The sequence below is a fragment of the Desmodus rotundus genome, chromosome 7 (genome assembly GCF_022682495.2).
Source record: "Desmodus rotundus isolate HL8 chromosome 7, HLdesRot8A.1, whole genome shotgun sequence".
Taxonomy (NCBI): Eukaryota; Metazoa; Chordata; class Mammalia; order Chiroptera; family Phyllostomidae; genus Desmodus; species Desmodus rotundus.
The window spans coordinates 96184775-96205326 of NC_071393.1; the positions used below are offsets into that span (position 1 = coordinate 96184775).

At 41.4% G+C, this 20552-nt stretch overlaps 1 protein-coding gene across 2 annotated transcripts in view; it reads right to left on the bottom strand.

Moving 5' to 3' along the window:
* AAGAB (alpha and gamma adaptin binding protein) overlaps positions 1 to 20552 on the bottom strand; it is a 50540-nt gene that overhangs the window by 15303 nt on the left and 14685 nt on the right. For both annotated transcript variants that reach the window (XM_024567579.4, XM_024567578.4), the window contains exons 2-5: positions 19098 to 19288; positions 18844 to 18940; positions 18415 to 18504; positions 15003 to 15086 (exon numbers count right to left, since the gene is read on the bottom strand). In XM_024567579.4, coding sequence (XP_024423347.2) covers positions 15003 to 15086; positions 18415 to 18504; positions 18844 to 18940; positions 19098 to 19288 — 462 coding nt within the window. The remainder of the gene's footprint in view (positions 1 to 15002; positions 15087 to 18414; positions 18505 to 18843; positions 18941 to 19097; positions 19289 to 20552) is intronic.

The following is a 20552-nucleotide window of genomic DNA, read 5'->3' on the forward strand; positions in this document are numbered from 1 at the left end:
AGTTTTTATTTCCTTAAAGCCACAATTACTTAGCATCATCATAAGTTCACGTGTTCTCCATGTTTTAGATCTCTTTACATCCCCTTTCTCTCCCCACAAATTATTTTCTTTTTCACCCATGTGATAAACATGACCAAACTTACCATAACCACAGCTAAGATACTTCAACTCACACAGAGAAACTGTACCTATTTTTGAATTGTATTTTTAAATCACACCATACTATTTACATAAAAACTTACCTTAAGCAGTACTTCATCAGAAATGATTCACCAGCATTAAGGAAATAAACCTACACTTTTATATCACACTCCACTTCTGCTTGATAAATTAAAATGTTCCTGAAATAAAAGTAGAACCAATGTATCCTCTTTTACTAACTACTGCTTGAAAGGGGTAAAACTTTGAAGTACATTATTGAAAACAGCACTTATTCAGAGAAATAGGCGTAAGTAAGTGCTGCGCCTGGCTCTGGATGCAGGAAAAGCGACTCGGCGCCCGTTCGCCAAGTCAGCCGCCGCCTCCCCAAGCGCATCATGAACCTGCGCAGAGAGGGATCAGACCGCTTTTCTTCTCTTTTTCCTGACTGTAAAGGATACGTTCACTGTAGAAAATGTGGAAAACAGAAAAAAGTATAAAGAAGAAAACTAAATGACCAAAGATGCCAATGAATACTTCAGTGTATGTCCTCCTAGTCTTTCTCTCTACGTACACATGTGCCCCAATACTTAATAAAGTGAACTCAAGGTCAAAATGAGTGCTGTCTTTTCCAAAGGCCTTGTAGAGGAGAGCTTTACACTAATTCCAATAATGCTCCCATTGTTAGGTCCAATCTACAGAGCCTGAAGCACACTCCTGAAAATCCTCAAAGGAATGTTGAGAATCAAGTCGAAATATCACTCAGAACCAAGTGAGGGGAATAATGAGAGCAAGGAAACAAGGCTTCACCATGAAGAAAATGTCTTTTCTTATGCGTGGTTCATGACCAGCTCTAAAAACAACGCCGAAGCAGGACTACCAGAAACACGTTGCACGGCGGCTGCAGGAGGAGGCCTGCAAGGACCTCCGCGGCGACCAATCTGAAGAAATTTCCCACCATTCATTTGCTTATGGACAATTTAGGGCACTGTTTCTTAAAACAAAGTCTCTCCCTTTTACTCACACATTTATTCCCTTCCAGCTTCTCTAATTTTTCTCAGTTCCCTCTTCCTCCTTTTTTACAACACAATCACCTTCACCACACACGGAAATCAGTGTGTATCTTATTTATTTGATCACCTCGGGGGAGATGGACCCCACTAAAACCCTCTTAAGTAACCATTCTTCCTCTCACTAACTTGATGTTTTATTTTCAGTAACAATAAACTCAAAGTTTTAGCCCTGACTGGTGTGGCTCAGGTGGCTGGGTGTCGTCCTACAAAGAGAAAGGTCGTCAGTTTGGTTGTAGGTCAGGGCACATGCCTGGCTGGTGGGTTTGGTCCCTGACTGGGGCGCATGCAAGAGGCAACTGGTCAGTGTTTCTTTCCCTCTCTTTTTCCCTCCCTATCTCAAAAAAACTTTCAAAATTTTATTTAATCATTTTCTTACTCTCTTTTTTAAATTGCGGGCACTGTATTACAGGCACTAGCCTCTATTCTCTTGGGAGAGTAGCCCAGGTTTCAGGTAGCCAGACAGGTATCGTGTTGTTGGCACTTGTTTCCTGCCACTGCTCTGTATTATCGGCGGCGAATGATTCCTTAGACTGGAATCTGATTTCTGCCCTGGTATCTTGTTACCAAGTAAATTCAGGGGAACATACATTCACAGATGAATACTTATTTTCATTTGTAATGGGAAAACAGAAAACTATCATATGAAAGAACTGTTTCGACCATAAAAATTCCACTTAATCCTCACCCACCTGCATCACTGGAGATTCAACTACAATAGAGATAAACACTCTCGGGGCTTTTGAAATTCAATCTCTACAATTATTGTTTACTGCTGGGAAACCAAAGTCACAACTCTGTGATATCTGTTTAGTCTAATCCGTCCTTCACTGATTAGAAACAATGAAATACCATAGAATTTCCCTTCCTTGCCCTTCACTCAGTGGTGCTATTTGTAAAAGACCCACTGGACACCCAAGAGCCATGAGGGAAGTCTAAGCCCCCATGGCCCTCAGCAGTGCTCGGGGGACAAAGTCCAGCAAGTGGTTCTCGGGTAAATGAAACTGACACTTTATAAACAAGGACGCTGTACACAATACTACCCTCCTACGTGAAATAGTGACAGCTCCGTTTGAAAAACGAAACAACACATCAGGCTTCTACTAACCACCTGCTTTTCTTCGCCCTTGAAACCAAGTCTTATTTACCTGGTGCCTCCTGAGTTCAAGGCCCAGTACTGAGCATGATGCCTAGACTATCTAACGGTAACGAATACCCCCCAGCTAGGCTTTCCGACGCGCCAGACACGTGGAAAGAGAAGGCAATCTCACTGCAGACCACGTGTGGAAGAATCAACTTCCGAAGTCTATCACACTTAGCATAAAGCACTGACCCACAGCTTCTCCCTTCATGGTGATAGTAAGGAGACACTGTCAGACTATGTAAGACAACCCCAAATAGTAGGTCTCCACAGCCATAAGCCCGGCTCTGACAGCGGCTAAGGGTGACTCAAGTAGGCCGATGAGTTTTTCTCCACCCCCCTTTTCTTGAGCCACAGCCAGACGTTCGGGTCTAGGAAACGCAAGGCAAGACAGCATAGGAAAGGTTATACAGTGAACCAATTGATGTGGATGGAGATATCAAAAATGCACAGGCCAATTGTAAAGGCCCCAACCACTTCATTTCCTGGACCATTTTGAAGTCACGTCTTTAACGCATATAGTGGAAACTCCGCACTCCCTAGAAGTTTGACCTTTACTATGAATACAAAGATGTCTGGGGATTTCCTCCAAGGCGGAGTTGAGTACGCACAACCTGATCCAGTGTTTCTCAACCATTTGCAGCAAGGCCCCTGAAGGAAAAACTTGTTTCCTTCTCTACTCAAAACCAACACCTCTGACACCAGAAGTGTGGGTTTTTCCACACCAAGCACTTCTCCAGTTCTTGGAGGACACCAGTTGGGTTTCCTACAATTTAACTCCATTCTGTCACAGAGGTAGTGCAGGCTCCCCAGATTAAGGGCTCAGTCCTCTCCCCGCTTCGTCACTTCCCCACCCCACTTGAGACACCAATTGCAAGTATCAGGTTCTCTCCTGCACTTCTGACCAACTGGTTATAAATTGGGTTTCCCACAACTCCCTTCTCAAGTTCGATACTTTGCTACAATGGCTCACAGAGCTCAGGAAGTTTACTTTTTAGATTAGTAATGTATTGTAAAAAAGCATAACTCAGCAACAAACAGCCAGATGCAGGAGATGCATAGAGCAAGGTATCAGGGCGCATCACCTCCCCCAGCGCCCCAGTGTGTTCACCAACCTGGAAATTCCAAACCCCATCACGTAGGGTTTTATGGAGGTTCCATTGTGTAGGCAGAATTAATCACCTCGGTGACTAACTCAACCTCTAGCCCTTCTCCCCACCCAGGAAATCAGGGCACTGGATGAAAGTTTCAGCCCCCTAGCAGCCAGCCACTCTCCTCCGAGGCTTTCCGAAAGTTGCTTCACTAATGTAAACTCAGGTGTGCTTGAAAGGGGCCTGTCAATGAATAACGAAAGACACACCTTTCACCTTTGCCGCTCTGGAGCTGTTTTAGGAACCAGGACAAAAGCCTAATACTACTTTATTGTGTTGTAATAGGAGCTCTGTGCCAGAAACTGGAGACACACACTCCCCTCTGGGCCTTTTTAGACATTTTTTCCCTAATCATGACATGCCCTCCCCACTGAAACATTAATACCACAGGCATACTGTATATATGTTTATATGTTATATGTATATCTGTGCTTTATGCATAAAGGGTAATATTTTTGCTCCCCCCCCCAATAGAATCAATTTTCACCCCTTTGGGGGCAATAATGCCCCGTTAAGAATGCACACTTTAGCTTATAAAATAAGACACTGATAAAGCCAAGAATATACAACTAGATTATTATAAGTTAACCCAGAAGTTATGTCCCCACATCAAGAAGATTTATAAGTCTCTTTCTCGAATAATTTGCCTACAACTGTAGTACTATATTGTTGGCTTCTACAATGTGAAATTAAGTAACAAGAACACATTAACTGAGCACCTACTATGTACAAGAGTCTTCACTTAGACTGAAGAGAATAATCTGTCATGATTCTAGATAAAACAATTTAAAATACACTCTTTCACTCACAAGTAATGTAAGTATTTTACTACATTGAATATCCAGAAGCCTTACCTGTACTTTGGCTTAAGTGCAGAACAATGGGATAGAATTAGTATCAATACCATTTCAGACAGCTTTTTAAAAAGGATTTATTTAAAATGTCATAAACAAAAAAGTCCAAAATCTCAGATATGATCATTACTTCTAGGCTGTCTCATTAAAATCTTCTTCATGCCAGAACACCTACACTGATGGGACTCTATAGGAAATGAACTCAATAATTTCCCGTGCAGCCTGGGCAAATTATTTAACTGCTCTGTGCTCATTTCTCTAACCAGCCAATAATGTAAGTCAACAGACTGTAGTGGAAAAACACAAAACACTCCTGGTCAGGATGGTATCTGCCCTCTGGGCCCACCTTAGCTACTGAACTCACTGCGTCAATACAGGCAAGTGACCTCTCCTTCCTGAGGCCTCCTTTTCCCATCTGTAAAAGAAAGACGTCATACCAGATGTATGCATGGAGATTCCACTTTCTAAAGGCCTCCACCTGGCTGATTCACGCACACTAGCATACCAAACAAAACAATGCCCGTTATTACGTTCTATAAAAATCAAGAACGTAACGTAATCTGAGTCGGCCCAGCCAGTACAAGACTTAATAGAAAAAACACTGCATAGAAAAATATTGGGAAGAAAAACATAACTGCTCTCCAAGACAGGACTTAAAAGTATAGGCCACATACCTTCCTAACTTCCATTAGGTGTAAGTGCCTTTGTGAACCGTATCTGTTTTCTGCCTGGACATCTTTTAGTGTAATGTATTCCATGAATTACCTCCTGCTAGGTTCAATCATGCTTTCATTTTAGTTATAATTAGTAAACCAGTTTAAGCTTTAGGAAATGTCCCTAAACTATAGCAGTCTAGGACTTGGGAAATCAAGTAGGGTATTTACCTTATTCATACCCTAACTAGAGATTCAAATTAAATCCCCTCTGAGCTTTGGTTTTTCCAAACCTATTAGACAATCTCCATTCTTCCCATCCCCTTGATCAAAAGACCCATTATTACCAATAACTACAACCCCTCCACAATCTGAATTTCATGCACTCTACACTCTGTCCGCACCTATCTCTCCAGCTCACTCCCTCTCTGCAGTATCTCAACCCAACGATCCTTCAACTCCGCTAGGACCTCGAAACTATTACCTTTTCACTGAACCTCTCCCCACCAATCTCCCCTCTCCCTTTCTTCCCCAGCTTAAATTCCATCCCCAGTCATCATGATTATGCTCGCAGATTCACTATCTAATCCCTTGCCTCTCTCTTGCTGTGATATCCTTGCTTGGCAAAAGCACAACTGATTACTCCATGCCTACACCCATCCAGCTTAGTGTTGCTGGGGAAAACACACATACACACCCAGGTTGTTGCCTGGCTTCACTTTAAATTTATAACACCAAATTTCAAGTGCGTCCATTCATACCGTCTGGCAATCACATTTTATTTACACCCCTAGGTTCGTCTACTCTCTCGCTCTCCTGGATGACTCCCATTTTCTCTCTCTTTAAATCCTAACACTACCTTCTTCTGCCCTCTCAGTTGATAACGTGGCTCCCTGCTTCACTGAGAAAATTGAAGCAGAAGACACTTGCCCAGATCCACGCCACCTCTCTCCACCCTGCAACTATTATATCCACGTCCTCCCTCCCTTTCTGCCTCCTTCCACAGATTTAGTTTCCTCCTATCCAAAGCCAATCCCTCCACTTGTAGAGCCCACCCCGCCTCACCTACTCATGGACAGCACTCCATCAATGCTCCCTCCATCCCACTTCATCAGGTTTGTTCTCCACTGGTTCCTTCTCTGCAGCCTACAAACATGCTGCTCTTGTTCTCGTCTAAAACATGGTAATGATAAAACTCAAGCACACTCTTCTCACCAGCTCTCAACTACTTCTTTGTTCATTTTTCATACAAAATTTTTCATAAGTAGTCACCATCTCCTGCTATTTTTATCCTCAATCTCTAAAACCTACTTCACCAAAACTGTTCTCTTCAAGGTCACTAACAACCTCCACTTGGCTAAATCCAAAGGTCAATTCTCAGTTTTCATGTTACTTCACCTTTTCCAGCGCCTGGCAGAGCTGACCACTCCTTCCACTTTGCCAGCATTCCCCTCTCGCTTCTAGAGCTCTATACGCTCGGTTTTCCTACTTCACTGATCATTCTTTCTCTTTTGCCGGCTCCTTCTCCTCTCCCTGTCCTCCTGAGGTTGAAATGTGCTGGGGCTGAGTCCCTGGTCCTTTTTATCTACTACTCACTCCCTTGGTGATCTCACTCAGGCTCAAGATTTTAAATGCCATGCATATGCCTAACTCCACGCTACTGCTACCAGAGGGCTACCTGACACCTCCACTTGGAAGTCTGGGAGCCCTCTCAGAGTTAACATGTTCAAAACTAATTACTGATTTGCCATCCCGCTCCCCAGAGTCTGCTTCGTCTGTAGCTTCCTCACTGCGGTTGATGGCAAACTACCCTCCAAAGTTCTCAGGCCCAATCCTGGAGTCCTCCTTGACTGTTCTCTTTCTCTCAGACCTCCCATCCAAAGCGCGCCAGGCCAATCACGCTGGCTTTACCTCCAACTGCAACCATAACTTAGCCTTTGCTCAAGCTCCCATTGCTGCAATTCTGATCTGAGTCACCACTCTCTCGCATGGGGCATTGCAAGAGCCTCCTAAGAGATCTTCTTGGGTCCTCCTCACCTCCACCAGTGACTATCCACAGAGCAACCAGAGTAATCTTTTTCAGCCTGAAGTCAGATCATGTCACTCTCCTTCACAAAGCCCTCCTCCCCAGCTGACTGAGTCAATGTGAAAGTCACCACGCTGGCCCTCAAACCCCTAAATGACATGGTCTTCCATTATCTCTGCTCCACTCTCCTCAGGCACAGTGCACTCCTTGATACCCTTCACACGAGGCAGGCATGCTTTCGCCTTAGGGCCTTTGCTGTGGCTGTTCCCTGCACCTGATAGGCTCTTCTCCCGGACCCCCGCACGGTGAGATGCCTCATCTCCTTCTGCAGATCTCAAGACATCAAGAAGACCTACTCTGACCACCCAATTTAATACCACAATCTATCGGGAAATCTCGATGCCCCTAGCCCTGGTTTCTTATTTTTTCCATACCACTTACCTTCTAACAGACCGATTACTTTGTACTGTCTATTTGCTACTGCCGTCCACCGAAATGAAAGCTCCAAGGACAAGACGTTTTATTCATTTGGCTCATGGATGTGTCCTAAGCACACAGACCAATGCCTGGCACACAGTAAGTGCTCAGTAAATACTTTTTGAATGAATGAACACTTGAAACTAAATCTTAAATTGTGGACCACAGAGAGAGGTGAGGTTGACAGAAGAAAAACTCAAATGGCCCAGAGTCTCAAGGATGTTCTTTGGCAATCAGCTACTTAAAAAGGCTGTTACTTCTTTCAGATCTCAAGGAGGTCTGTTTAACACAAACACTGGTGGCCTTGTCCTGACACAGCCCAAACCGGAAATAAGACCAAGGAAGAGTAGAGAGCACAGCCCACTCCTTCTCCCTCTGCCTCTAGGCAGCTCTACACTGGGCACAGTCCTGCCTCCTTTCGCTGGCTTGTCAAGTCAGGAGGGACTTGCGAATACTACCTAATTTAGGGTGAGAAGAACGCAAGTCAGTCAGGGAGCTGATGCTGCCTTCAAAAGGCCTAGTTCACTCCCGTGGATTAAGCAGATTTACAAGTTAGAACTAGATAACTATCACTTATGTCAGTGGTTCTCAACAGGGCTTGCGTATTTGAATTCCTGAGGCACTTAAAAAATGCTACGGCAACCCCTCCCATCTGAGACGAATGGTCTGTGGGAGGCCCAGACTGCACAAGTTATAACAGCATCCAAGGTGATTTGAATATGCAGCCAGAGCTGGAAGCCCGGGATGGAGATCAACCTCATGGATGACTAAAGAAATGTGGAGTGTGTATACGCAAACACGCACACGGGGGAATACTATTCAGTCATAAAAAGATGAAATACTGCCATTATGACACGGATTGATCTTGAAAGTATAATGCTGAGTGAAGTAAGTCAGACAGAAAAAGGACAAAAAACATATGATTTCACTCATATGTGGAATATAAAACAAAAAGTAACACACAAACTAACAAAACAAACAAAAAGAAACTCACAGATAGAGACAACAGAATAGTGGTCACCAAAGAGGAAGGGGGTTAGCGAGGGGGATGGGTGGGTAAAGGGTCAAATAAATGATAAAGAAACTAGATTTCGGGGGTAGACATGTGATAGAGTATACATATATGAAATTATAATGTACGTCTGAATGTTATGTTATTAACCAATGTTAACTCAATAAATTTAATTTTTAAATAAACAAATAAAGCCAGAAAGAATGAGATCTGCCTAAGGTCACACAGCTGAGTGGCAGTATTGAAACTGGGAACTATCATTTGATTCTTTAGAGAAACAGCAATAAAGACAAGTTTCTTTACAACATGGTAATTTATAAGATAGGCGATACAGTAAGTAAACGCATAAGACTTCAAAATTATAAAGGTCTAAATTCAAATCAGGGCTTCGATAGTTAACAGCTAATATTAGTAGTTCTCAAACTATGCTGCATGTTATAATTATTTGGAGATAATTAATCAGAGTCTCTGGGAGTGAGAGTCAGGCATCAGTACTTTTTGAAGTTCCCTGGGTGATTCCTATGTGCAAACAAGTTGGAGAACTGATGAGTTACATGACCTTAGGAAAACTGCTTGACCTCTTTAAACCTCACTCCTATGAATATCGTGACTAAATAAGATAAAGTATGTACGTAAGCAGCTGCTATGGGCATGATTACCACCTCGCTTCCTCCTGCCACCACCACCCCCTCCACATTACTGTCACCATCAGTGGTCCTCCCTCCCTCCCTCCCTTTCTTTTCTCCCTCCTTCTTTCTCATTGAGATATTCACGTTTTTAAACATGTAAAAATCAGTTGTTTTTAGAATATTCACAAAGTTGTGCAACCCTCACCACTAGGTAATGCCGGAACATTCTAATCAGCCCCAAAAGAAACTCTGCACCTGTTAGCAACCCCTCCTCCCAACCCCTCGGAACCACTGATCTACTTTCCATCTCTATGAATGTAACTATTCTGGACACTTCCTATAACCGAAATCATAAAATAGGCGGCCTTTGTGTCAGGCGGTGTTCACTAGCATACTGTTTTTGAGGTCATCCACGTGGTAGCGACCACCCATGCTTCATTTTTTCTGGTGGCAGAATCATATTCCACTGCATGAATATACCACATTTTGTTTTCAGCAACTGCTTCCACTTCAGTTGCTTCCACTTTTGGCCATTACAAATAATGCTGCGAGAAAACATTTCTGTACCAGTTTTTGGGCGGACATACGTTTTCAGTTCTCGTGGGTATTATACCTATGAGTGAAAATGTCGGGTCATATGGTTTATTTTTTTTTGAGCAACCACTACTGTTCCAAAGTGGCTGGCACTTTACATTCCCACTAGCAGGGTACGAGGGCTCTGACTTCTCCATGACCTCACCAACACTTGTTGCTGCCTCTCTTTGGTTATGGCCAGCCTAGTGGGTATGAAGTGACAGCTCACTGTGGCTGCGATTTCTCTAGTGTTGAACAATGTTAAACATCTTTTCATGTGCTTGCTGGCCATTTGTGTATCTTCTTCAGAAAAATGTCTATTCAACTCCTTTGCCATTTTTTAACTGGGCTTTTGTCTTTTATTTAATTGAGTTATAAGAGTTCTTTATAGGGGAGGGTCCTGGGGGGGACTGGATGAAAGAAGGTGAAGGGATTGGCCAAAGAATATGCATGCACAACCCATAGACACAGACAACAGTGATGCTGGGGGTGGGTGGGTAGGGGCTGGGTGGAGATGGGCAAGGGGGGCAGGGAATGGGGACATCTGTAACAGTGTCAACAATAAAAATAAAGTTTTTTTTTTTTTTTAAGATTTCTTTGTACATTCTAGACACTAGATCCTTACCAAATACGTGGTTTACAGATTCGGAAGGTTAACTCTTCAGCTTCCTAAGTGTCCTTTGAAGAACATAAGTTTTTAATTTTGGTTAAGTCCAATTTACCCATCTTTTCTTTGGTGGTTTGTGTGTTATCAACTTTTAAGGAAGAGACTAGAGACAAGGAGTTATTAGGGTATCTACCCTATAACCAGGTAAGTAGTTCAGACTTGCAAGAAGCAAAGAATCGAGCTTCCAAGAATATGAATTCCTATTTAGGAAACATATCTACTCTATTGTGGTGAAAGGAAGGAAGGAAGCTACTCATTTTTAAATTTTTAATTGACTAGATTTTCAAATTAAATATTTGGCCTTTGAATATCAAGTGGACGATAAAGTGCAAAGAAATAAAACCCTCGTCAGAGTTGTACATTTTCAGGGCTATTTGCCGTAACTGCTAAATTTTCATGGTTTTTACTAAATAGAATTGGAATTATTTTTCCAAACTAAGCACATTTAAAATGGATTTTTTTACAGAGTTTCAAACTAATATTTTCCTGGATCAGTTCAAAATTAAACACCAGTATGGCATAACTTCAGTGTTCCATTACCACTTGATAAATACTAAATGGGTAATGCATCACCCCTAATAATTACCTGGGTTATAGAATTTGCAATGCAATAATCTCCAGAGTCAACTGGGATGCAGTGACTTTTCTAACAAAAGCGACAGCAAACCCAGGGTCAGTGCCCTGCGAGTGAGAGGTGGTGCTGCCCCTGCCCCCCCCTCCTTACTGTGTGACGTGCTATCCATCTCTGCCACAGGGGTCCATCGCGATTTGTGCAGTTTCTTCATCCCCCCCAAAAAAGAGTTTGAAGCTTTTAAATGCTTTTTTTCTTTGATTGCCATATTCATGTGATTTTTTTCCCCCTGTAACCTGTTCCTGTGGTGATTTAAATAAATTTAAACAAGAATGTTATGAGCTTGGAATAACCCAATTAGGTCATGATATATTCTTTTTATGTATTTCTGGCTTAGGGTTGCTAATATCTTTTAAGATTTTATTTATTTATTTATTTATTTAGGAGAGAAGGGAAGGGAGGGAGAGAGAACAACCAGGGACAAGGCCCACCACCCAGGCATGTGCCCTGACGGGGAATTGAACCAGTGACCTTTTGCTTTGCAGGCCGGCACTCAATCCACTGAGCCACACCAGCCAGGGCAGGGTTGCTAATATTTTTATTAAGATCATGCATCTATGTTTATGAATGAGATGGCCTCTTAATTTTCTTCATCGATACTATCTTTAGGTGTATGAATCACGTGAAGCTAGCCTTAGAATGAATTAGGTATGCTACCTCTCTTACTCTCAAATATCTTGTATAAAAATGTATTCTTTCATTAAATAATTGGTTAAACTTTCCATTTGAAAACAATAACAAAAAAGAATACCTCCAGTGTCTTTCTTTACTTTGTCAACCAACTTTTTTATTTTAAAAAATTTTTGGTTTAAAAAGTTTTAAACTGTGATGGCTGCACAGAAATATTAATGTACTTAATGCTTCTGAACTGTTCACTTAAAAATGGTTAAAATGGTAAATTTTATGCTATGTATATTTAACCACAATTTTAAAAAAGAAGGAGAAAAATAAAAGGAGAGGGCAAAAAAGGAAGGGAAAGGAAAGAGAAAAAGAAGTAGAGAAGACGGAGCCCAGCCAAACAAATAAACCAGCCTGCGCACCTGCTGGCAGACACATTCCAGAAAAGCCTGCTGAGAGCAAGGTGCAGCCCACCAGGCCCTCAGACAGACCGCCCGCACGGCAAGGGCCTGCCAAGAGCACAGGCGGTGGGCTGCCCTGGCCTGGAAGAGCACGATGACCCACCATATATTCGCACAGAGCTTTGCTCTGCTCTAAGGTGTGGGGCTTTTCAACGATGTCCTTCACGCTTCCTAGGACCTAGGCTGTATCCAAATGTCACTGGACATCCTTATCTAGGACTCCTCCTAGAGCAAAGAGAGTTAAGTTTCCTTCATACCATGCTGGCTAGGATCTTCTTAAACAAGGAATTCAGCTAATGGCAATATTTTGGTGTTTGATTAACGGCAAACCAACGTACCAATACTGTCGAGAAAGAAAGAAAGCAAAGATACTTCAGGGAAAAGAACCATGAAATGTTCACAGTGTGCCTCATTGCTTTTCAGGTCTCTTAAGAATATCATTTAGTGTCTCAGCAGAATGGCTTTTTTTTTTTTTCCAGAAACTACCTTTCACCATAACTCCAAAGTAATAAAGTATATTCAATACAGCTTCTAAATTTATAGACACAAGTGTATGTTATAAGGCAAGTACTTCCTTAATGGACGAACTTGGGAGGGGGGAGATGTTTCAAAACGTGACTGACACCAAATAAGCTTTTCTGAAAATACTTCTCATAAATACAATAAGCACCACTGAATATAATTTTATTCCAAATTGATTCAGGTTATGTACCATAACTTAAACATACTTTTATAGTGAAGATATAGTCTACAGCAATGCCTCACTATGAGAAACGCTCAACAAAGATTTGCTGAATGAACGAATAAACAGTGCCACGCCTCAGTTTGAGTTATTTTTCTTAAACAGGGGGATGACAACAGAGGCTAAAATCTCCGTATTTTTTTTCTAGATCTATCGGGGCCTTATTTGGAATGCTGACACGATAAAAATAATTTCGTATCTTTGCAATTTAATGCAACTGACACATTAGATCCCCCTCAGAAAGAATAAAGAAGGAGAGAGGGGAAGAAAAGGGGAGGAGGGAGGCCCTGGCCATCTTATCTCCAGAAGGAGCTTCTCCAATGACGACATGGGTTAGACAAGATCCCAGGAAGCTGAAGGGCCCCGGTCACACTTAACACTCAAGTGTTGACCAAAAATTGAGATGAATGTTTTACTTCTATAAAACTGACCTGCCACTCAACCCTTCATCTCAGCGAAGATGGGGGAACCTCACTAAAACTGTGATTCTTCTCATTCCTGTCTGTAGCTGTGCTGCTAGGTAGCACTGCTTCCAGGGGAGCCGAGTGCTACAGGAGAGAAAAACACTCCCCTGGCAGCAGTTCCTAGAGGACTATGTTACAGGTTGAACTGTATCCCTGCAAAACTCGTATGTTGAAGTTCTGAGTCCCAATACTTTAGAATGTGACTTTATTTGGAAATAGGGTCACTGCAGATGTATTTAGTTAAGATGAGGTCACACTGAAGTTGGGTGGGCCCTTATTTCAACATGACTATAGTTCTCATAAAATGAAGAAATTTGGACACAGACAGGCACACAGGAAGAATGCCATATGAAGACTGGAGTTATGCTGCCCCAAGCCGAACAACTACCAGAAGCTAGAAGAGACGTGGAACAGATCCTTCCCTACCCCCTTCAGAGGGAGCATGGCCCTGCTGACACCTTGATTTTACAACTCTGGCTTCTAGAACTATGGGACAATAAATACCTGTTTTTTTAAGCCATCCTGCTCATGGTACCTTGTCACTGCAGCCTCATGAAATGGATCCGGACACAGGAGCCTCATGTGCACTGACCAGCCTGCCTGCTTCAGACTGCGTTCCAGATCTAGCCTTCCACCCCACGATCACGGCCACCACTTCCGCCCAGGCCCCGACACCCTACTCGTGAGCCGCTGTAACAGCTGCCTAGTCTCCCTGACTCCAGGCTCTACCTCCACTTGCTCCAACTGCCAAACACCTGCACATCACCATGATATTAACCTTTCAAAGACGCCAACTTCTCTGCATCACTCTTGTTAAAAAACCTCTAGTTACTGACTCCTACAGGACAAAGCCCAGATTCTCCTGCCTAGCATTCAGGCCTCTCTCTTCTAAGCTAGCAGCTCCAACTGCTAGGTGAGTTTCTACTAGTGACTCTAACAGGGGTGTTCAACCCGCAGCCCACAGGCTGCATGCAGCCCAGGATGGCTATGAATGCGGCCCAACACAAAATCGTAAATTTACTCAAAACATTATGAGATTTTTTTGTGATTATATGTCACAATGTAATGTGTGGTCCAAGACAACTCTTCTTCCAGTGTGGACCAGAGACGCCAGAAGGTCGGACACCCCTGCCTAGAATATACGACCACTACTATCGATGCAATGCTTCCTCCCCTGCTTGTCACTTTCCCTCTCCACCAGCCCGAACCTTGACCATCCTGTGAAGACTCCTGCCAAGATCCACTTTCTCCTTGAGGCTCACTCTGTATACTCAAGCCCACAGCTAAGGCCACTTCTCTGACCTGTGGGCACTACTGCTTGTATCAGTCATTCTGTACTCACCTGGAACTGCCATGCATGATTTTAGCATTGAAAAAGTGCAAGTTTTGCTCAGGTGGACCACGAGCTCCTTAAGGAGAGGGTTCATGTTTTATAATATTGTGGGTATTTCTCAAAGCCAAAGACAATGCTAGGCATATTACAGGCAAGCTCGAAATTCTTACTGAATTAATTATTAAACATGTATTTAAAATTCTTAGACGCGTTACTTTTGGTTTTTCTTTCAACTGGGGACTTAAAGTTGAACAAGTCTACAGATCTGACGTAATTCTATGGTTCCAGATATACCCAAATAATTTTAACCTTACAAGAAGTAGGAGGAAAACTCCTCAGCACATTTAGTCCCAAGTACTTACCATTCTTCATCACTACGTTGGACCAGACGTTAGCATTCAGGGCTTGAACAATCCGCTTTACTCCTGTAGATTCTGGGAAGTCATCTAACCAGGGGGTAAAACATATAAATTTATACATGCCCTCGTGCATACAAACACACGTGTGTGTATACCAAGCCACATTTTTAAATAATTGTGACTTACTTATTTTGCTTATCTAGTTGTTACTTCACATAATAACTTATATAATGAGGGGGAAAAAAACCAAAGCAAATATAGAACTCAGAGCTCCCATAAGAATATTCTAGAAACTAGAACAATGAGAAGAACACTCCATATTAAGAGGCTTATATAATACCATCATCCCCATTGCCTCACCAATGGTACCTACTCATATTCTCCTGAAAATGTCAGTTTCTGTTAATTACACAGTCCTGGGAGAATGCTAGAGTACTACCCATTCAGGGTTATTTATAGAGAACGATTTTGCTGAAGGCAGGAATGGTCCTCTTAGTATGCTAAAAAATCCTGCAAATGACTTTTCTTCTCCTGGGAAACAAAATAATTGTTTATAACAGATATCTAGAGAACAACGTCCTGATTGGAGAAAGATAGTTTAGAGAAGTGAAATTACTATTACTGCAGTGTAAGAGGCAGACGAACTGTCATTAAAAATAGCCAACAACTTAGTTTAGTATTGGTATTATCCTGCTTCTGCAATTTAATTGATAGTACTCTAAAAACAAGGTGCTAATCCCAGTTAGCACATCCGTGATAGGGTGGTATTCCTAGCTACACTGTAGGTATGAATGTGCATAAAAGAAATGGAGATCCTTCAGATAATGAGTATTTCAAGACTGCATATGGCTGAAAAAAGAAAGTGTCCTATGAGTTTACGGAGCACAGTCCACATACAACCTGTCTCCAGTGGCCTGGACTGGCCTGGCCACTAGAAATGAATTTGAACCCAGGGCTCTACAACTTATTAGCTATTTGATCAAGAGCAAATATCACTTATGCTATTCTTAAAGAAAAGTGGGGATGACACCACTCCATGCCCTCCTTTCCTAGAATAAAGATGCAGTGGAACTGACGATTTACTAGTGTAACCTCCTCTAGACTGGATGCTCCTTGAAGGTAGGAATCACGTCTTACTGAGTTCATTATTCCCACTGCCTAAAACAGTGTCTGAACAACAGTAGGCACTCAGCAGTAACTGAGACATTGATGAATCATTTAAAAAATACTAACCTATCACCCTAGCTGGTATATAGCTCAGTGGATTGAGCGTGGGCCTGCGAACCTTTCGGGTTCAATTCCCAGTCAGGGCACATGCCTGGGTTGCCAGTTCCCCAGTAGGGGGCGCTTGAGAGTCAACCACACATTACTGTTTCTCTATTTCTCTTTCTCCTTCCCTTCCCCTCTCTCTATAAATAAAATAAATGAAATCTAATTAAAATTTAAATAAATAAAAAATACCAACCTACCAACTTAACAGAAACATGGTAAGAATTAAACCAAAAATACTCTACATGAGTTTATCACCATCAATGTTTCTTTTTATAGATTTTTTAAAAGATTTTATTTATTTTAGAGAGGGGAAGGAGAAAGAGAGGGAGAGACACACCAATGTGTGGATGCCTCTCGCACGCCCCCTACTGGGGACCTGGACAGCAACCTAGGCATGTGCCTTAGAATGGGAATCGAACCGGTGACCCTTTGAATTGCAGGCTGGCACTCAATCCACTGAGCCACACCAGCTAAGGCTATTACCATCAATGTTTAAATGAAGAAATAAAAGCCACACTTATCTTAACTATGAATGACTCAGTTCTTAAAAGAATAACTAACACTTCAGATGATATAATGAAGAACCAAAAATATGGTCTGAAGAGCCAGTAAGATGCAGTTTAATACAAACAAGCATAAGCTCTCATACTGATGTTCAAGTAATACATGCAAATAAAGGGTGAGGGCATGTGGCTTGAGAACTATTTCCATTAAAAAGCTCTACGGAGTTTCAGTTACATTACCTAAAGAGGATATGTCAAAAATCTACTTTAAGATTAAGCTGAATTAATTTAAGAACACTGTTCAGACAAAGAACAAGAAGTGTGGTGGTATAAAGGAGCAGAAATTCCAAACTGAAAACAGATTTAAATAAACAACTCGGAGGCTGACTCTCAAGGACAGCGGGAAGAAGAGGAAACTCGAGTGCCAAGGATCAGGGACGACACGCAGGCTCCACACGCAGAACAGGGCTCGGGTCTCAGGGGACCTAGAGAAACGTGGGATGAGACATTGCACTTGTTCGTTTTCAATCTTCGTAAAAGTGCACAGGGAGGAAAATCGCCTTTTTATTACCCTTTTGTCCTCTTCTTTGGAAAGGTTTTATTCCCAAAGATAACACTTTGGAAAAAATTTTCAAACAATCCATAATATAGAAAGACACTTCTTAATTCTTTTAAAACATATGTTTCATGTAAGGATTACTTATAGTCTACCCATGTAATTTAATTTGTATTGGTTGCCCCTGCCTAGAATGCTTTTTGGAACAACTGGCATCTTCTCAATGCCTCCTCCCCACTGGTCCTCTAAACATAATTCTAGTACGTTCCCATTTCTTCCCCAATGGACCAGCTGACATGTGAGAGTTCATGGTGTCAATTCCTTCTTTAAAATAATCTCTTCTGTCTCTGAAATACCACAGTACCAATATTTTTAAAATAATACTTACTATATCCCATTTGGCGATTCAATTATTTGTATACATGTTTTATCTCTTGTACCAGATTATAAGGTTTTGATGGGTCAAAATCCATCTTATCTTTGTAGATGCCATAGCAGCTAGCACAGGTGTACGCGGAAGGAGTACAGATGAGAACAGAAACGCGGGAGGGGAAATGAAGAGCAGGAAGCAACAGAAGAAGGTCCAGACTGTGGTAGAAGGCAGCTAAGCGCAGAGCTACTCCAAGAGGGTATTCTGAGTCCATTCCTGGTTTCAAATGTCCAAAACACATACAAATAGGACTGACATACATCTATGGCTCCTGGAAATTCAGCCTTAGGTTACTAGGAATTCCAAATAAGGACCATAAACTTTACCAACTTATGAATACAGGTCAAACTCTCATTTTTTGGATGTAGGGAAAGGATAAGAGATTAGGGAAATGACTAAAATTTAAGGTTGAAATCCTCTACCTTTATGCAAGAGAAAAACAAACATTTCAAAACTCCTAAAATGAGTAGTGACTCCCCCAAAATGGATCATTTGATTAATGGTACGACCACATCAATGAATTTTGCAGAAATCTTTTCAAGCAGCTAGGGGAAAAAGAATGTTTTTGAATTTCACTGTGATTTTTCTCCCACAAATGAGCTAATCTCGTATCTCAAACCAAATGCCATGCTTTCTCTCGACATAAACACTTACCGTCCTCCTCAGGCAACTCTTCCGGACTAAGTTCTACCAGTTCAAAGCCATGTTTTATACACCATTCTTGAGCTTTTTGTCGGTTTACACCTAAAATAATATGGAAAAAAAACCTTCATAAGTAAAAATAAAATATGAATATTGCTGCAATACTACCCACAAACGTGTTTCCATTAATGTCAGTATTATTCTACAGGAACCCAAAATAAATATAAAGAAAATGATTTCTCAAATGCAAGTGTCCATTATTTAAAAAAAAGAAGAAAAAGGTAAATATTGCAAGATTCTAAAGAGAAATTAGCTGAAAACACCGCTGTAAAGGAACACAGTCAAATGAGATACGCGATTCTAAGTGGAGGACACAAATGTGCTGTTTACCGAGGAAGGGCAAACGCGCGTACAAACCACCGTCCCGTCAGAGCCCCTCACCGTTCTCAGACACTCTGTCGCAGACCAGGATCATCACCTCAGCTAACCATGCTTCTGCCAGTGGGAGCCAGGAGGAGACACCATCAAGACCAGATTTCTAGAGGGAGGAAAAACAAACAAACAAAAGCAGAAAAACAGACGTTAAGAGAACTCTTACACACACACACACACACACACACACACACAAGGGGTTACAAAAAAAGCAAGCACGAGATAATTCCTTATTTACGATTCCATGAAAAAGAAAATCTTACCTGTGTGCTGTCAAAGTAAACCACAAATGCCTGGACAGACTCCGCAATCTCTGCGGTGACTAGAAACTTGTTCGGCACTACACATAGGTTGATGTCCGCTGAATAGTACTTGTTATCAATGGTCCAAGGATAAAATCTCACAGCATCATTGGCAGTTGCTTCCACCACAAGATCTTCTGTTCCAAGGATATCTAAATAAATGACACAACGTTACCATGGGAAGTGCAAAACCAATGTACTTCAGTTGATTTTCTCAGTAAGATACTTCAGAATAAGATGGTACTTAGGCTGCTTCCCTTCGTATAAGGATTTCAAAGGGCCTCACATTTATTAGGGTATCTTCTTCTCTGACCATTTGATTACAAAAGTAATTGTGACACAATTTAACTCATTGGCTTTTTACTGTAAGAACAGAAACACTATTGCGATCAGATTAGGTGGAGAACAAAATAGTCCTCTCACCCAACACCCATAAAAGAACAAATAGGAGAGAATGACAGCTGTATTTATTTTATTGCTTGTGAACTTCATGGGAGATTGAAGATAAGAATCCTAAAAAACCTGTGACTATTTCGTACTTATTGCCAAAAGGAAGACAGCATTAAGGTCAAGCCATTAAAAAATAAGGAGTGACACATATTCCTTGGGTCAAATGCTTACACATTAATTCAATTAACAAAATAAAAGAATCCTGATAAATGACTCTAATTCCATTTATATTCAGTCCTGTTCAGGTTCTTTGAAAGCCAACTCAAATTCTTATTTGACAAAGACACTTCTGGCGAAATTTAAATGTTTAATAGCCAAGCAAATAAAATGATGTAGAATGTAACTAAATCCTTCAGCAACCCGTTTCCAGCATGGGTATAACTAATGAAATTCTTCCAGTAAAAGCCAAAAATAGACGTGGTCATGGAACCATCAAAGCATTTTGCTTCCATAATGTTGTAAAATATTTAGAACTGGAAGAAACATTAGAAATTGTTTTAACCTACACTCTCATCTCTCATGCTCATACCTACAACCTCCATTTTATACAGGTGTGGAAAATGAACTTAGCGAAGTAAAATAACACGCCTCTACTTGGGTTATTATAAAAAAAGTTCAGCAAGATGGCCACAAGGACCTTTTCAATGCATAATATTGATGAACATGTAAGGTGTTTCTCAAACTCACTGAAAGACACTGAAAACTAAAAATTAAGTTTTAGATTCCAGAGCGAAGGTTATACATTTGGAATACTGCCATAGTTTTTGCTGAGCAAAAAGATATGGGAAAATTATTTAGTCCAAAAGACTGCTAGGAACATGTAAGATCATATATGAAGCATGCATGTGCATGTGTGTATGTGCATTTTTTCCCATTGGTAACCTTTCATCATGTGGTTATTAGCAGGAACAGAAAATAAGACTTTATTAGGTTGGCCAAAAACTTTGCTTGTCTTTTTCCATACGA